Source organism: Thalassophryne amazonica, chromosome 10, assembly GCF_902500255.1.
Source record: "Thalassophryne amazonica chromosome 10, fThaAma1.1, whole genome shotgun sequence".
Taxonomy (NCBI): domain Eukaryota; kingdom Metazoa; phylum Chordata; class Actinopteri; order Batrachoidiformes; family Batrachoididae; genus Thalassophryne; species Thalassophryne amazonica.
The window spans coordinates 83,886,028-83,901,425 of NC_047112.1; the positions used below are offsets into that span (position 1 = coordinate 83,886,028).

Consider the following 15,398-nt stretch of genomic DNA (forward strand, 5'->3'; position numbering starts at 1 on the left):
ACAAGCAAGATTTTACAGAGAGTAAACTGCAGGTAAATGATTGGCAGGTCAGATGAAACCTACTGCTTTCGAAATAAGTAATGTGACCCATCAGTGTGTATGTGTGGTGTTTTCTCCATATAATAAAGTGAATTATTTCAGAAAAGTACAGGCTGTGTGTTGCAAAGCCACAGCTTGTGTGTTTATAGGTGTTTTTACACGGTGATCTGACTATTGCTGCTGCTTTAAGTAAGAAGACTCAGTGAGCAGCTGATTGCGGACGCTGTGGTTGATTATTAACACTCAGTTGGTTTATTTTCTACAGTGATGCTGTGAGACAGCACTTCTCTTGTAGGAGACTCATCGCACCCACTGGTGTTTCTGATCAAACTATGCACTCTGAGCTCTGCTCACAGCTCCGGTGAGTCTCATTCTCATCATGCGTATAGAAACAGATGTTTATTAAGGAGATATGTGCTGTAGCCATGTGATCATGTAGGTTTGGGCTGAGAAAGAAATTTTAAAATAGATTCCTTGAAGATATAAAGACAGACATCATTTATCTTGACCTGTTAAAGAACAAATAATGAACCAAACATAATTAAGCTTTGTAATGTATTTAGAATTTTGTTCTGGTCACTATAGAAGATCTAGAGAAATTGAGCTAAATTAAATCATTATTGTTCATCATTATGCATAAAACATAATGCAATGTTATGTCCACCCTCAAGATCAACAATCTGTTTAGATGTAAAATTGACTGAACGTCTCATTTTTACCCGAGGGCATCAAATATGAACATCGGTATTGTGAAGACTTTGCGTCCATTCATCTGTCTTCCAAATCATAGGGAACATTCTTGAGGCACATACCTTGGACAAGTTCAAAGATGGCTAACCATGACCTATTTTAAGAGGTTAAAAAGTCACATTCTGTTCCATTCTGTTCCATTATTGTTTTGAGCCAATCAGAGTAGAGCTGCACCATGATGTCAATGGCAGGTCTCTCTAAAAATGCTTCATTTATGTGCTTACATAACATGTTTCTCATATATTCTGTAAAGGCTAGTGAGAAATAAACACTTCTAAAACTAAAAACTGTTTTTGGAACCTAATAACACCTCTGAAGTGATTTACAAGACATTCCACGTACGTTAGCGCAGTGATGTCACAGATAGCTGCAAACCATTTCGTTTGTGTGTAAATACAACCTGTTTGTCATATATTATGTAAATCAATCTGAACATTTCAAAGCATTTGTTTTGAATCAGTTGGTGAAGTACTGAATCATTTAGTAAAGCTTGCAATGTCGTCCCTTTGATGTTGGAAACATTTGAAACAAGTTTCAAACCATTCCAAAATAGCGGTTCATCCAGAAAGACAAAGAACAGGGACTTTTATATCCAGAACATACATTATATCTATCCCCCGAGGTCCTTTTTCTGATTTCTGCCAAACTTGGTATGTCAATGAAGCTTGACCCCAAAATTTCCCAGAAACACTTAACTTTGACAAAGGTCAAAGAATTCGATTTTCAACACGATTCAGACCAAATGTGGCACATACTTAGGTGAATTCCAGAAATACAAAGTCACTCACATTTCAGTTGTTTGGGTGAAGGTAAAGGTCAGTGGGGTCTAATATTTTTCCCTTTTTGTACTACTAACTTGGCGGGAATTTAAAAATAGGTTGATATCCTTATTATGTCCTAAAATGTAATAAAATCATCCATGTTCATTTGTCTGTCTGTTAACAGGATTACGTCAAAACTACTTCACGGATTTTGACGAAATTTTAACCACAGATAGATTTTAGGCCATGGAAGAATCCATTACATTTCGGAGGTGATCCGGATCCGGATTCTGGATCAAGTTTCACTTTATATAGGCTTTGAAGGATTACATCAAAACTACACAGATTGCACCACAGATAGATATTAGAGCATGGAAGGCTCCAAATAGATCTGGTTGTTAACAGTGTTTTAATGTGATTCAGGCTGTATAAGTGAATTTATTCTTTAGTAATACATGGTAAACCATGCTGCTTTGTGTAAACTACTGCCTTGGGCCTAATGTAACTCTGGAGCCGGCAATCAGAGACAGACACTTTAAGTAAACAAAAGCACTGTTGATGCAACACGTCTGTCACCAGAGAATTTGTCTGTAATCACACCATCTAAAATTTACAAATAGAAGAGAAACTGGTTGTGCAATCAGCTTAAATAGGCAGATTGTTTGCTTTGTGTCCGTCTCTTTACTGTAAGATGTTGACTTGTGATATGCTTGGTTACAGACCGGCCCATTCAGAATGTCCAGCAGGTCAGGGTCATCTCGGGTCATCCAGATCAGAGGCACGTACACCAGATCAGTCAGCATGTACATGTTTGAGCTGCCAGCATGAGGTGAGAGCGCCCATTCATTCACTTTGTTGTGTCATGTGAAGTCGTATTCTAAAGGAAAAACTTTCCTCTCTTATCTTCAAGACTAGTTTTTTTTCCACTTACTGTATCTTGAATACAGCAGGAGAAAATTCTGCATCTTTAGCTTACAAATCCTTTCAAAACCAATTTTTCCACACATTTTTTGTTTATATTTGACTCTCAATCAGATTGACAGAGGTTTCCAATTATGATATTTGTGTGATTGCAAATGTCCAAATCAACTCGCTCAATACATACCGTATATCTATTATTATTAAGTAAAAACTGTTCAACCCCTCAAGTTTTTTTAATTTAAAAACAAACAACTTCTCTACTATGGAAACCACCTGGACAACTGAGAACCTTCACAGAAACTTTACACCCAAAGCGATCAAAGGCAATAATAGTGTGATTATTAACCATCAGATGACAAGGTAAAACGTCTTAAATCATTCTAAAGTCAGTTTTAAGCAGAAACGAGGATGTTTTAAGCAGAAAAGAGGCGATAATCAGAGAGTCGCTACTGACACTTTGAAATGACCGAGGCACAGTGAAGGCAGCAGCAGCTTCTCGTCTGGCCGCAGCGCTCTGATCGCTTCCTCCGTCTTTTATGATGAAATAATGCTGAATTTATGTGGAAATGATTGGTGTACAAAAGCTTCAGATACCTGTCGCTGAGATAGATGACTGGAGTGCAGTTTTAAGCAGAAACCAGGTGATAAATGGTGAACCATGGCTGATGCACAGAAATGAAGCATGCACAATAAAGGCAGGGCGGACCGATTTTTAGGGGAGGACACCAGGTTCTGAGGTCATCCAGTCGCTGTCTGTTGGAGGCCCCCAGATCAAACCTGAGACATTGGGTGACTGGGCTTTCTCAGTCATCCAATGTCTCAGGTTATCCAGATCAACACTGATCTGGATATTTCTAAAATGTCTTTTAACACTCAGTAGTGCTATAACATTTTATTCTGGTTTCATGTACACACGTATTTACTGTCCTTGATTTTACTTTGTCATTGTGTATTGTCCTTGTGTTTGTAGTTTTACTGCAAAGCACTTTGGTCAACCTTTGGATGGTGTAAAGGGCTATTTCAAAGTTGACTGATTGATGAAAGTTGGTGGTTGCAGCATTACTCTGCAGATTCTTCTGCAGTATGCTGTGAGAAAACCTTAAAAGCCTCAATAAGTTTGAATAGTTTTTATTCATCTGCACTGAATAACCTGCTCACATACCCATCAACATATCTGATCTGTCTTCCTGGTTTTCGTTTTTTTTTTTTTTTTTGGTTTTGGTGCTTTCTCTCCATCATTGTTGCACTTCCTTCATCCCAATCATGTTTTCAACTCATTTTTCTTTACTTACTTATTTAGGAGCCCTCACAGTCACATCCATCCTTGAGCCAGCGAGACATGCACTGTCCAGTGTGTCTGCAGATGGTCAGCTTCCCGGTCCAGACAAACTGTGGTCATTTGTTCTGTGGTATGAGACAAAACACAAACTTCAATCCCTGAAAGCATTTATCAGCGATTTCATGTACTGTGCATCCAGAAAGTATTCAGCACTACACTTTTTCCACATTTTGCTGTTAGAGCCATACCAAAATAGATGAAATTCAATTTCCTCCTCAAAATTCTACACACAACACCCCATAATGACAATGTGAGAAAGGTTTTTTCACAGTCATTATGGGGTACACCTAAATGCTTCTAATGTTATGTAAAAGTGTGACTTTTAATGGCTTTTATATGTGTGTATATATGTGTGTGTGTGTGTGGGGGGGGATCTCTATAGCTATCCATAGCGCGCACACACAAGAGCAATCAGAGATTTCTGATGTCCACCAATCCGGATCCAGATCACCTCCAAAAATTCCTTGGAGTCTTCCATGTCCTAATATCCATCTGTGGTGCAAATTTTATGAAAACTCATGAAATAATTTTGACATAATCCTTCAAAGCCTATATAATGTGAAACTTGATCCAGAATCCGGATCACCTCCAAAATTTAATAGAGGCGATTTTGATCCAGCCACCTAATGTGTGTTCTGGATCCATGGCCTAATACGTAGCTGTGTTGAAAATCTCGTCAAAATCAGTGCAGTAGTTTTGACGTAATCCTGCTAACAGTAATCCTTCAAAGCCTATATAAAGTGAAACTTGATCCAGAATCCGGATCACCTCCAAAATTCAGTGGAGTCTTCCATGGCCTAAAATATATCTGTGGTGAAAATTTCTTCACAGTCCGTGCAGTAGTTTTGACGTAATCCTGCTAACAGCCAGACAAATAAACGCCAATGATTTCAATATGCCCTAGGTGGACATAAAAACACTTGTTGGTAATAAACAGAAATTTGTCTTCAGGTGGCTCTTGAACTAAAAATGTGTGAACTCTTAAGATGATTCTTCAAATTTGAAATATAAAAATATCAGTCAACCCTGCCAGATCAGATGGACATGAACTCACAATGGTTTCAAACATGCAAGATAAGCTTTAGAGTTAACTTTGGAAGTCAGCGGGTCGGAGCAGATGACACGTGCAGTCAGTTATCACAGTGTGATTGTGTGCTGGTCGAATGACATCATTTTTAATGGCAGCACTAATGTTGTTTTACTGTTGTTGGTTGTGTGTTTGCAGCTCCCTGTCTGATTACTTACTGGAGACACGGCTCCTGGCTGGATGCTGTCAGCTGTCCTCTCTGCAGGCAGAAGGTGCTGCAAATAAACTCAGATTATGTCTGTGAAAAACTGCACATCTGTTATTTTAAAACACAAAGAAAACAGAAAAACCAACTTCCTCCCTTCCAGGTCAGCGTGTTGTGCCATCTCTTCAGCGAGAGTCGATCAGACGTACAATCAAAAGAAGTTCTTGGAAAAATTACAGACTACAACAGACGTTATTCTGGAGAACCTCAAAGGGTCAGTATCCACAAACCAAATTCTTAGGCTTTGGAAAAACAGTGAGTGAATAGATAAACGACTCCTTCCACCTCAGTTTAACACGGTAACCAAAATGCAAATGCCATCGTCTCGTACAGTAACTCACTAAATTAAAAGGGCACATCCCGCTTCTAATCACCTCTCCAGCTGTTCCCATCAGGGATCTCAGATTATGTTTTCATCTGACCCTGTCCTCTTCATCATCTGTCACACCAACCGCCTGCATGACCTCGCTCATCACATCCAGAACCTCCTCTTTAGCCTCCTCAGCATCAGTCACCTGGCATATTTTGAGTCCCTTGTCTGTCGTGTCCAAACCATCTCAATCCTACACCTCTGTCTCCAAACTATCCTACATGCGCTGTCCCTCTAATATGTTCATTCCTAATAAGATTTGAACCGAGGATCCTCTGGTCTCAAGCCCAACGCTTAACCACTAGACCATCACCACCCCACAATTAATTCTTGCAGATACCCTTCTGTCACAAATTGCTCCCGACGCCTTTCTCCACCCACTCCACCCTGCCTGCACGCTTCTTAATACTATCTATCTCAATACTTTAACAACTTAAAGTACTTAAACTCATCTACTTTCAGCACCTCTATTCCTTGTAACCTCACTATTCCACTAGGTTCCCTCCCATTCACACACATGCACTCAATCTTGCTCCTATCTGTATGTCATTCCTAACGCGCATCTCACCGCTGTCACTTGTACACATCTCTGCCGCTCCAAACATCCTCATACAATACCACAACTCTTCTCTTAGACCTTCTTTAATCCCACACCCAATGCAGCTCCTTAAGGCTTTCTCTGTCTTCATTGTGTCTTATTGTGTAAGAGATTTTTTTTTTTTTTTTTTTAATCTGGTGCATGTCTGGGCTTGTAGGGAAACCCCATCACTGACATGACGGAAGTAAGGGGCAGGTGTGTGGGTTTTTAAATATTATTTCCTAAGTATAGGTCTTGTGGCCACCAATGGTTGCATTATTTTCTTCAATGAAATCTCCCATTTACCATATTCTCTAACTCTCCCATTTCCTTGTCTTGTTGCTTACAAGTTTCAAGTTACATCACTAGCCACATCAGGCTACAGGAAAGAAAATAATTCTTCCTCATTCCCTCCAATAACAGTCTTAGTAACAGGAATGCTTCTTATGTAACAGATTTATTGTTCCAGACACAGAAATGTCCAACCATCAGCAAACCCAGGGCTGGCACACTTGGCTGTCCCAGCTTGGTTGAACAATTCCTTTCATAAATTTATAACCCCCACTGTCATCAAAATAGTTAAACGAGCACCAGGTTAGAGGGGAAAGTTTATTATTTGTCAGTATTTTTAAACCACAAATTCAATGATATCCACTGCATTTAGTTCAAAAACAGACCATTATAATTAAATATTAGATAGAATACTGAAAAAGAGATGGATGTAGTAAAAAATAAATTGCAAAAACATGATATTGGTCTCCACCCCACCCAGTGAACCTGCTTCCCACATTGGAGCTGCTGTAAATACTACAGCTCTGTTTGTTTTTTTAACTGGTTTTACATTCTCTTTCCCTCTGATCAGTTCTTTCCTGTATGCCAACTGTTCCAGGTCATGGACTACCTGTGTGACACGCCCCTGCTCTTGCAGCAGTTACTGGCCCATGGCCTGGGCACCATCAGGGGTCTGGTGTGGCTGTTTTTCTTCAGAGTGGCACTGTGTTGCATGGGAACCATGGTGACCATTTCCTCATCACAAAATCCCCATGAAACAGAACCATTACTCTGCAGACTGCTCGGGGTCCTGGACGATATGATAGTGGTCACCCTGCTCCTTATATGCATCATCAACGTCAACCAGCAAATGACACCAGAGACACACACTGCTCCAACCTCCCAAGGATGAGGAGATCATTGCTGTGGGACTGTTGGCACAAGCCATTAGACATGGACTTTTATTGGATTCCTCCATTCTGCTGGACTGAGATGGATTAGTAGATACAAACATATTGATAGCAGCATGCAGCAGTGAAGATGTTAGAACAAGTCTCAGCCTAACAGATTATCGACTCAGACTGCCGGTGTTTAAAGAACCCGTCTACAGTACGTTGTGTGGTGTATTGACAGGCTTACTGGGAGGCTTGGTGTCAGACATGCAGAGGATTACTTTAAAAACAAAGTATTTTCAACTTTTTCACCTCAGCAACGATTAATCTGCCACAAGCTGGCTGCATCACAAACTACAAAGAACCAGTATTGTATCTTCACTGTACAAATATACGGTAAATGGATTGCATTTGCATAATGCAATCCATAATGTATTCAAAATACTCAAAGGGCTTTACGATGATGCCTCATATTCACATACACAGCTAGTGATGGCATGCTGCTGTGCAAAGTGCATAGGAGCAACCTGGGGACTGTAGGATGTCTAAAATTCACTTGGCTTGAGCAACACCACTGTAACCACCAGACCATCACCTCCCGATCTCTGTACAACCTGATGTTCAACAGACTCTGTCAAATAAAAGTGTATTTATTCTATTTTATATATGGAATTTAATTTAGTTGTGAAGCACCACGTGACCTTTAACATTTTTTAAAATCATTTGCAACCTTCAGCACTTTGATTGACAAGTAAATAATGTGTGGGACAAGCCGCCAGCCAGGCTTAGTTAGTTCTGAAAGGGAGAATTCCTGACATAAGTATAAGAACTTCCAAGTCCAACACACAGTCTGCCTCCACTTTCCACAGTGGGTCAGTTATGATGTTCAGTAACGCCTTGTGTATTCCAGACATTCTGAAAATGTCTCAAAGAGCAGCTCAAGCAACCAAATTAAACACTGTGAAAGTCAGCATGTTGCAGAGAAGGCCTGCTTGTATTTACGTTTGTGCTCAGTGAGTACTGACCGACAGGAAAACAGCAACTTCAGCTCCGACACATGATCTGTACAGCTTTACCAGCACTTGGTTTTGTCACCACCAATTTGGATCTGCCTGTCGACTTGGCACAAGTTTTAAACGGGATGCCCTTCTTGACACAACTTACTTGGAGAATGAGCGTAGGCACTCTAGAAGAGGACACCTTGTTTTGGGAGTGAGTGGACTAACTGCTTGGCCACCACACTGCCCATGAAACTGTCAACATAATTTACTGAAATGACGACTGGGCGTCAGGGTTTTTTTTTGTACACAGTAAACGCATAGCAAAGTGCTGATTATCCACTTTCCCATGATGCAGCGTTGCTACTGATCAACAGGCAGTGCATCCATCATGTTGTGAAACTTATAAATCCCAGCCAGCACAGGGAGCCGAGAAACACACATTACTGATTTTTCAGTAGGACGACTAATTTATTTTAAGTGAACGTATATTTAAACTCTGATTAAAATGAAGTTGGTACAAGAGTTTAAGGCAGCCTTGATGATGTCAGCAGACCTGATCAGTATACTAATGTCAATACACAGTAACTGATAGTAGAATTTCATTAAATGTATAAAACCAGAATTCATTGTGGTCTCAAAATCCAAGTACAGCAGCAGGCTTCTACCAATGAGAATGTAACAAGGAGGGGGGGAAAAAAAAAAACCCTGCCATAAGTCAAATGTTTTGATGTAAACAGCTTGCAGCTGAAGTGACGACACCATACTGACAGAAACATGTAAAAGGTTAGTCTGTACTGCTACACCAGGCAGCTGCATTCTTGAACATCCGCATCCAGGGTGAAGGTCTGAGAGAGACTTTGAAGTCCCGTGGGGCCCAAGGCCACTGCCAGCTCAGGGTGCAGCGCTCTGGATGGGGCATCATGGCCAGGTGCCTCCCGTCCCTGGAGCACAGTCCTGCTATACCTTGTGGGGAGCCGTTAGGATTCATAGGATACTCTTCAGTGGGGCAACCCTGGTCATCCAGGTATCGGAGTGGGGCCAGGTCATCACTAATAATCCGATCCTGGGCCTGAGAGTTGCAGAACTGCATCAAACCTGAAGGAAAGACAGAGCTCAATAAATAATTAAAGAACAACTAGTGATTTTAAAGCAAATGATCCTGATCTACACAAATCACAAGAGTTATAGTTGAAGTATAAAAGGTTTCTGTCAAGTAATTTTTCCATTTTGACAGCACGATCACAATTATTTGAAAATGCTAGAACTGACAAAAGCATAAACTGTGATTTTCCAACAAACCAAGAATTACAGTATGCCAGAAACAACACTGAATCAGGGCGGCTTTACCTTCTCCGTGTGCGACCCACACTCCCAGAGCCGAGCCCTCCATGCCTCTGAGCCAGACAGACGGTGAGGTCTGGATCCCCACGCTGACAAACCGAGACTCAAATCTGCCAGACTTATTGTGGCTCAGCACCAATTCAGACTCTAGGGGGGGAAAAAAAAAAAATCATAAGCAAAGGTAACCCAGGGGAGTGCACAATTTTTCCTAAATGCTAATTCATTCAATTACAAAAAGTCTGTAAATTTGTTGCCCATGTATTTTGCATATTTAAAGCTGTTTTACAAAAAGGTTAAGAATCACACACACTGAACAAAAATATAAATGCAACACTTTTGTTTTTGCTCCCATTTTTCATGAGCTGAAATCAAAGACCTAAAACATTTTCTATATACACAAAAAACCTATTTTGTTCAAATACTGTTCAAAAATCTGTCTAAATCTGTTAGTGAGCACTTCTCCTTTGCCAACATGATCCATCCCACCTCATAGATGTGGCATATCAAGATGCTGATTAGACAGCAGGATTACTGCACAGGTCGGCCTTAGGCTGGTCACAATATACAGGGTTGGGAGGGTTACTTTAAAAATGTATTCCGATACAGTTACTATACTCAACAAAAATATAAACGCAACACTTTTGGTTTTGCTCCCATTTTGTATGAGATGAACTCAAAGATCTAAAACTTTTTCCACATACACAATATCACCATTTCCCTCAAATATTGTTCACAAACCAGTCTAAATCTGTGATAGTGAGCACTTCTCCTTTGCTGAGATAATCCATCCCACCTCACAGGTGTGCCATATCAAGATGCTGATTAGACACCATGATTAGTGCACAGGTGTGCCTTAGACTGTCCACAATAAAAGGCCACTCTGAAAGGTGCAGTTTTGTTTTATGGGGGGGGGGGTACCAGTCAGTATCTGGTGTGACCACCATTTGCCTCATGCAGTGCAACACATCTCCTTCGCATAGAGTTGATCAGGTTGTCAATTGTGGCCTGTGGAATGTTGGTCCACTCCTCTTCAATGGCTGTGCGAAGTTGCTGGATACTGGCAGGAACTGGTACACGCTGTCGTATACTCCGGTCCAGAGCATCCCAAACATGCTCAATGGGTGACATGTCCGGTGAGTATGCCGGCCATGCAAGAACTGGGACATTTTCAGCTTCCAAGAATTGAGTACAGATCCTTGCAACATGGGGCCGTGCATTATCCTGCTGCAACATGAGGTGATGTTCTTGGATGGCACAACAATGGGCCTCAGGATCTCGTCACGGTATCTCTGTGCATTCAAAATGCCATCAATAAAATGCACCTGTGCTCTTCATCCATAACAGACGCCTGCCCATACCATAACCCCACCGCCACCATGGGCCACTCGATCCACAAAATTGACATCAGAAAACCGCTCACCCACACGACGCCACACCCGCTGTCTGCCATCTGCCCTGGACAGTGTGAACCGGGATTCATCTGTGAAGAGAACACCTCTCCAATGTGCCAAACGCCAGCGAATGTGAGCATCTGCCCACTCAAGTCGGTTACAATGACGAACTGGAGTCAGGTCGAGACCCGATGAGGACGACGAGCATGCAGATGAGCTTCCCTGAGACGGTTTCTGACAGTTTGTGCAGAAATTCTTTGGTTATGTAAACCGATTGTTTCAGCAACTGTCCGAGTGGCTGGTCTCAGACGATCTTGGAGGTGAACATGCTGGATGTGGAGGTCCTGGGTTGATGTGGTTACACGTGGTCTGCGGTTGTGAGGCTGGTTGGATGTACTGCCAAATTCTCTGAAACGCCTTTGGAGACGGCTTATGGTAGAGAAATGAACATTCAATACACGAGCAACAGCTCTGGTTGACATTCCCGCTGTCAGCATGTCAATTGCACGCTCCCTCAAATCTTGTGACATCTGTGGCATTGTGCTGTGTGATAAAACTGCACCTTTCAGAGTGGCCTTTTATTGTGGGCAGTCTAAGGCACACCTGTGCACTAATCATGGTGTCTAATCAGCATCTTGATATGGCACACCTGTGAGGTGGGATGGATTATCTCAGCAAATGAGAAGTGCTCACTATCACAGATTTAGACTGGTTTGTGAACAATATTTGAGGGAAATGGTGATATTGTGTATGTGGAAAAGTTTTAGATCTTTGAGTTCATCTCATACAAAATGGGAGCAAAACCAAAAGTGTTGCGTTTATATTTTTGTTGAGTGTACTTCGGGATTACGCCAATATCAAATATGCTAATACAGACAAAAGAAACTAAATATAAATAGTCTTGACTACATAGTACAGTTGATTAAGCAAAAATAAAACTGTTTCTTTTACATGGCATGCTCTGTTTTACTTCACATTATGAATTACGAGCACCCACAATATTGTTTTAAACACACCCAGTGTTCACCTGCTAAGTTTTCAACAAAAAATGCCAAACAAATGAAGGATAATGAAAACTCAGGTGGTGGGCAGATGAATTTGTAATTAAAAGTGGCTTGCAGAACAATATACAAAACAAAAAAAAAGTCTGCTACTTGTTCATTAAATTTGCACCATGTTTAATATATCAGTCCGCTTATTGAACTTTCAAAATAAGAACAAAAGCACAATGAAAACCATTAAGTAAATACTGTCAGTAAGGAGACGTGATCGCCATTTTAATTCCGGGCAAGTTAGTGATTTGCGTGCATACAAGTTCAAGAAAGAGGTGGAATATGCAGGAAAGCTGTGCATGTTGGCAAAGCCACAAATGGAGAACAAAGGAGACAAAATTTCCTTCCATAAGTAAGTGGTTTTGGTTCTTTTTGTCGCTTTGTCCATGATATTTGGATGATAAACAACTGTATGTTTCCTGCCGCATCTGTGTCGCCCGATGACACGGATCATTAAATCTTCACTTATGTTTAGTTGATATTTTCCACTGCTAGACCAATGTCTACTTAAAATACTTGTCATTAGTGATTAAAATTGTTCGACGAGACAGGGATTTTTTTTTAATTTGCACCTTAAAATAATGAGATTATAATGACCCGCGCTGTGCCGCTCAGTCATACCCACACAGAGATGTGTACCCACACCACTGACTTCATGAATGAAACTCGGTCAATAAAGGATAATTGTGTAAAAATATAATATGTATATAAATGTATTGTAATGGTTTTAGGAGCTGCGTTGAACAGCAGCTGCAGGACGCCTCAGCTCAGCAGCTTGAACAGCGCAGATCCGTGTAACTTTCAACACTAATATTTGGGAATGTGTGTGTGTGTGTGTGTCAGAGTAAGTTTAATACTTTCCTGACATAATTTAATGTAATTTAATTTTACTGGCTCAATATCCAGGTCAAAATGGCATTTTGTAACACGTATTTTGCGAGCATTTATCTGAGTATGTCCAATCGCAGATCTCCATTGAAAATGCATTAACATCCAGGTACTTCATCAATATTTTGCTCGGTTAGGAGACGTCATGTCGCTGTTCATGAAGGGACGTTTTCGTTTCAAAGAAAAAAAATATTATATACAGATAACAGGGTTCCAGCTAGGATAAAATTTTAGCGTAGTGGTAATGTCGCAGCTTTTGAGAATTTAAGCTAAAAGTGGGCCATTCTAGGGGTACCCAAAGGGGAAAAGCCAGGTACGACAGCCCAAGTTCATTCATCATGTCCAGAAGGCTGGGGAAATTTGTTGAGTGGGCAATCTCATTCTGGGTTACCAGTACATGGCCCTCAGTGAGGCAGTCAGAGTCCGTGGACATTTTAAGTCAAGACTTAAAACCTATTTTTATTCTCTTTCTTATGAATAGTTTTATTTTGTTATGTTTTATTCTTTTACTTCTGTTTTTAATTAGGTATTTGGTTTTTTATTTATTTATTTTAATTTTTTATGTTGAACTGTTCTGTGTGAGGCACCTTGAGATGGCTTTTATTGTAATTTGCCGCTTTATAAGCTGACTAAATTGAAATTGAACAACATTTTATTGAGCCTTAAAGTAATATGAAATTGGTTACTGGATCCTTAAACTCTGGACATGATAAACTCTACATGGTGGATCCTTGATCTCTGGACATAAACAGAAATTAAATCTGTTAGTTTTTGTCAAAAGCATTTCCTTTCAGACATTATTATTGGCATGAATGTATTTCCATACCTATAAGCTACAGCTCTTGCAGATGTGCTGCAGGTCAGGTTTATGAAGAATGCAACACATCTCATTTTGGGAGGAAAAAACGTTTTAGTCGATTGTAGTTTATTGTCTGTATTGCAACGTTTGTAGAGGTGTCATTTTATTTAAAGTGGCGATTCGTTTTGAAGTTATTAATTCCGAGCGGACTCTGTCTCAGAGAGACAGAGTCAGAGAGCCGCGCAGCATTTGTAGCTGTGACAAAACGGAAGCTGATTCTCGTTTCTCGACTGCAACAAGACCAGAGTCCCAGTTAGTGACTTTAATCCATACAAAAGTGACTCATGATATTTTAATGGCTTTCAGAGGGGTGAAGAAGCAGACTTACCGCATTGCTTCGATTCACGCTTCAAACTGGAGTCGCGCTGCAGAAACGGTTGATTATTGAAAATCATAACGGTCCAAAATTATAGCGTAACGGGCCGTAACACAAGTCTGCGCTAGCTAGAACCCTGGATAATATCATAAAATGCATTAAAATTGTAATCTGCGAAGTAATCCCCATTTTTACTAAATATACCTGTAATATGAATACGTCTTTTTTCTGTAACTGTAGCGGAATACAGTTACCTTTTTTATATCCTAATTACGTAATGCCGTTACATGTATTGCGTTACTTCCCAAGCCTGACTATATATATATATATATATATATATATATACACACACACACACACACACACACATATATATACACACACACACACACACACACACACACACACACACACACACACACACACACACACACACACACACACACACACACACACAGAGTGAGGAAAATAAGTATTTGAACACCCTGCGATTTTGCAAGTTCTCCCACTTAAAAATCTCGTAAAATCTCTCGAGATTAAATGTGACCTCAGAGTAAACAAACAGAGGTACTTTGTGGACTATTTAAAACAGAGGGGAAAAAACGATACAAAAAGAAAAAGAAAAGGTGTTCTTTAAAGGAGTGGAGACAGCGCGACCATCGGACTTTCTGGTAAGTCAGAACAGCTGTTTTGATTTTATTTTCTGCTCCGTGCCTTTCTGATTGGCTACACATCACATTCAGCAGGCTGTGTGCTCGTTTTGGTCGGAGGACACAATACACGCTGCGATATCGGGCCCAAAAAATACAACATGTTGAATATCCCCGATTTGCGATCGGAGCGTGCCTGACGCCCTTCCGAGCAGATCAGAGCGCTCTTCACACACCACACATGGCAGGAATATCTGATAAGATTATCGTTAGCATCATCAAGATTGTTGGGGCGTCCTTAAGATTGTCGGAAGGGGAATATCGGGTCCGATATCGGCCTAATTATCCTGCCGTGTGAACCCGGCCTTAGGTGCATGTCCACTGAGAGACATAATCTAAAAAAAAAATTCCGGAAATCACAATGTATGATTTTTTTAATAATTTATTTGTATATTACTGCTGCAAATAAGTATTTGAACACCTGTGAAAATCAATGTTAATATTTGGTACAGTAGCCTTTGTTTGCAATTACAGAGATCAAACGTTTCCTGTAGTTCTTGACCAAGTTTTCACACACTGTAGCAGGGATTTTGGTCCACTCCTCCATACAGATCTTCTCCAAATCTTTCAGGTTTGGAGTTTCAACTCCCTCCAAAGATTTTCTATTGAGTTCAGGTCTGGAGACTGG

At 40.5% G+C, this 15,398-nt stretch overlaps 2 protein-coding genes across 3 annotated transcripts in view; one reads left to right on the forward strand and one right to left on the reverse strand.

Annotated features, from left to right (window-relative positions):
• The first annotated feature begins 213 nt into the window (after nucleotides 1–213).
• LOC117519081 (E3 ubiquitin-protein ligase RNF170-like) lies at nucleotides 214–8,785 on the forward strand. Its single transcript, XM_034180385.1, has 6 exons — nucleotides 214–400; nucleotides 2,271–2,379; nucleotides 3,772–3,880; nucleotides 5,036–5,109; nucleotides 5,206–5,316; nucleotides 6,939–8,785. Exons 1-6 carry the CDS (start codon nucleotides 372–374, stop codon nucleotides 7,230–7,232), a joined length of 726 nt encoding a protein of 241 aa, XP_034036276.1. The 5' UTR covers nucleotides 214–371; the 3' UTR covers nucleotides 7,233–8,785.
• A 12-nt stretch (nucleotides 8,786–8,797) lies between these two features.
• pfas (phosphoribosylformylglycinamidine synthase) overlaps nucleotides 8,798–15,398 on the reverse strand; it is a 37,653-nt gene continuing 31,052 nt past the window's right edge. For both annotated transcript variants that reach the window (XM_034180381.1, XM_034180382.1), the window contains exons 27-28: nucleotides 9,561–9,701; nucleotides 8,798–9,308 (exon numbers count right to left, since the gene is read on the reverse strand). In XM_034180381.1, coding sequence (XP_034036272.1) covers nucleotides 8,998–9,308; nucleotides 9,561–9,701 — 452 coding nt within the window. In that variant the 3' untranslated portion in view covers nucleotides 8,798–8,997. The remainder of the gene's footprint in view (nucleotides 9,309–9,560; nucleotides 9,702–15,398) is intronic.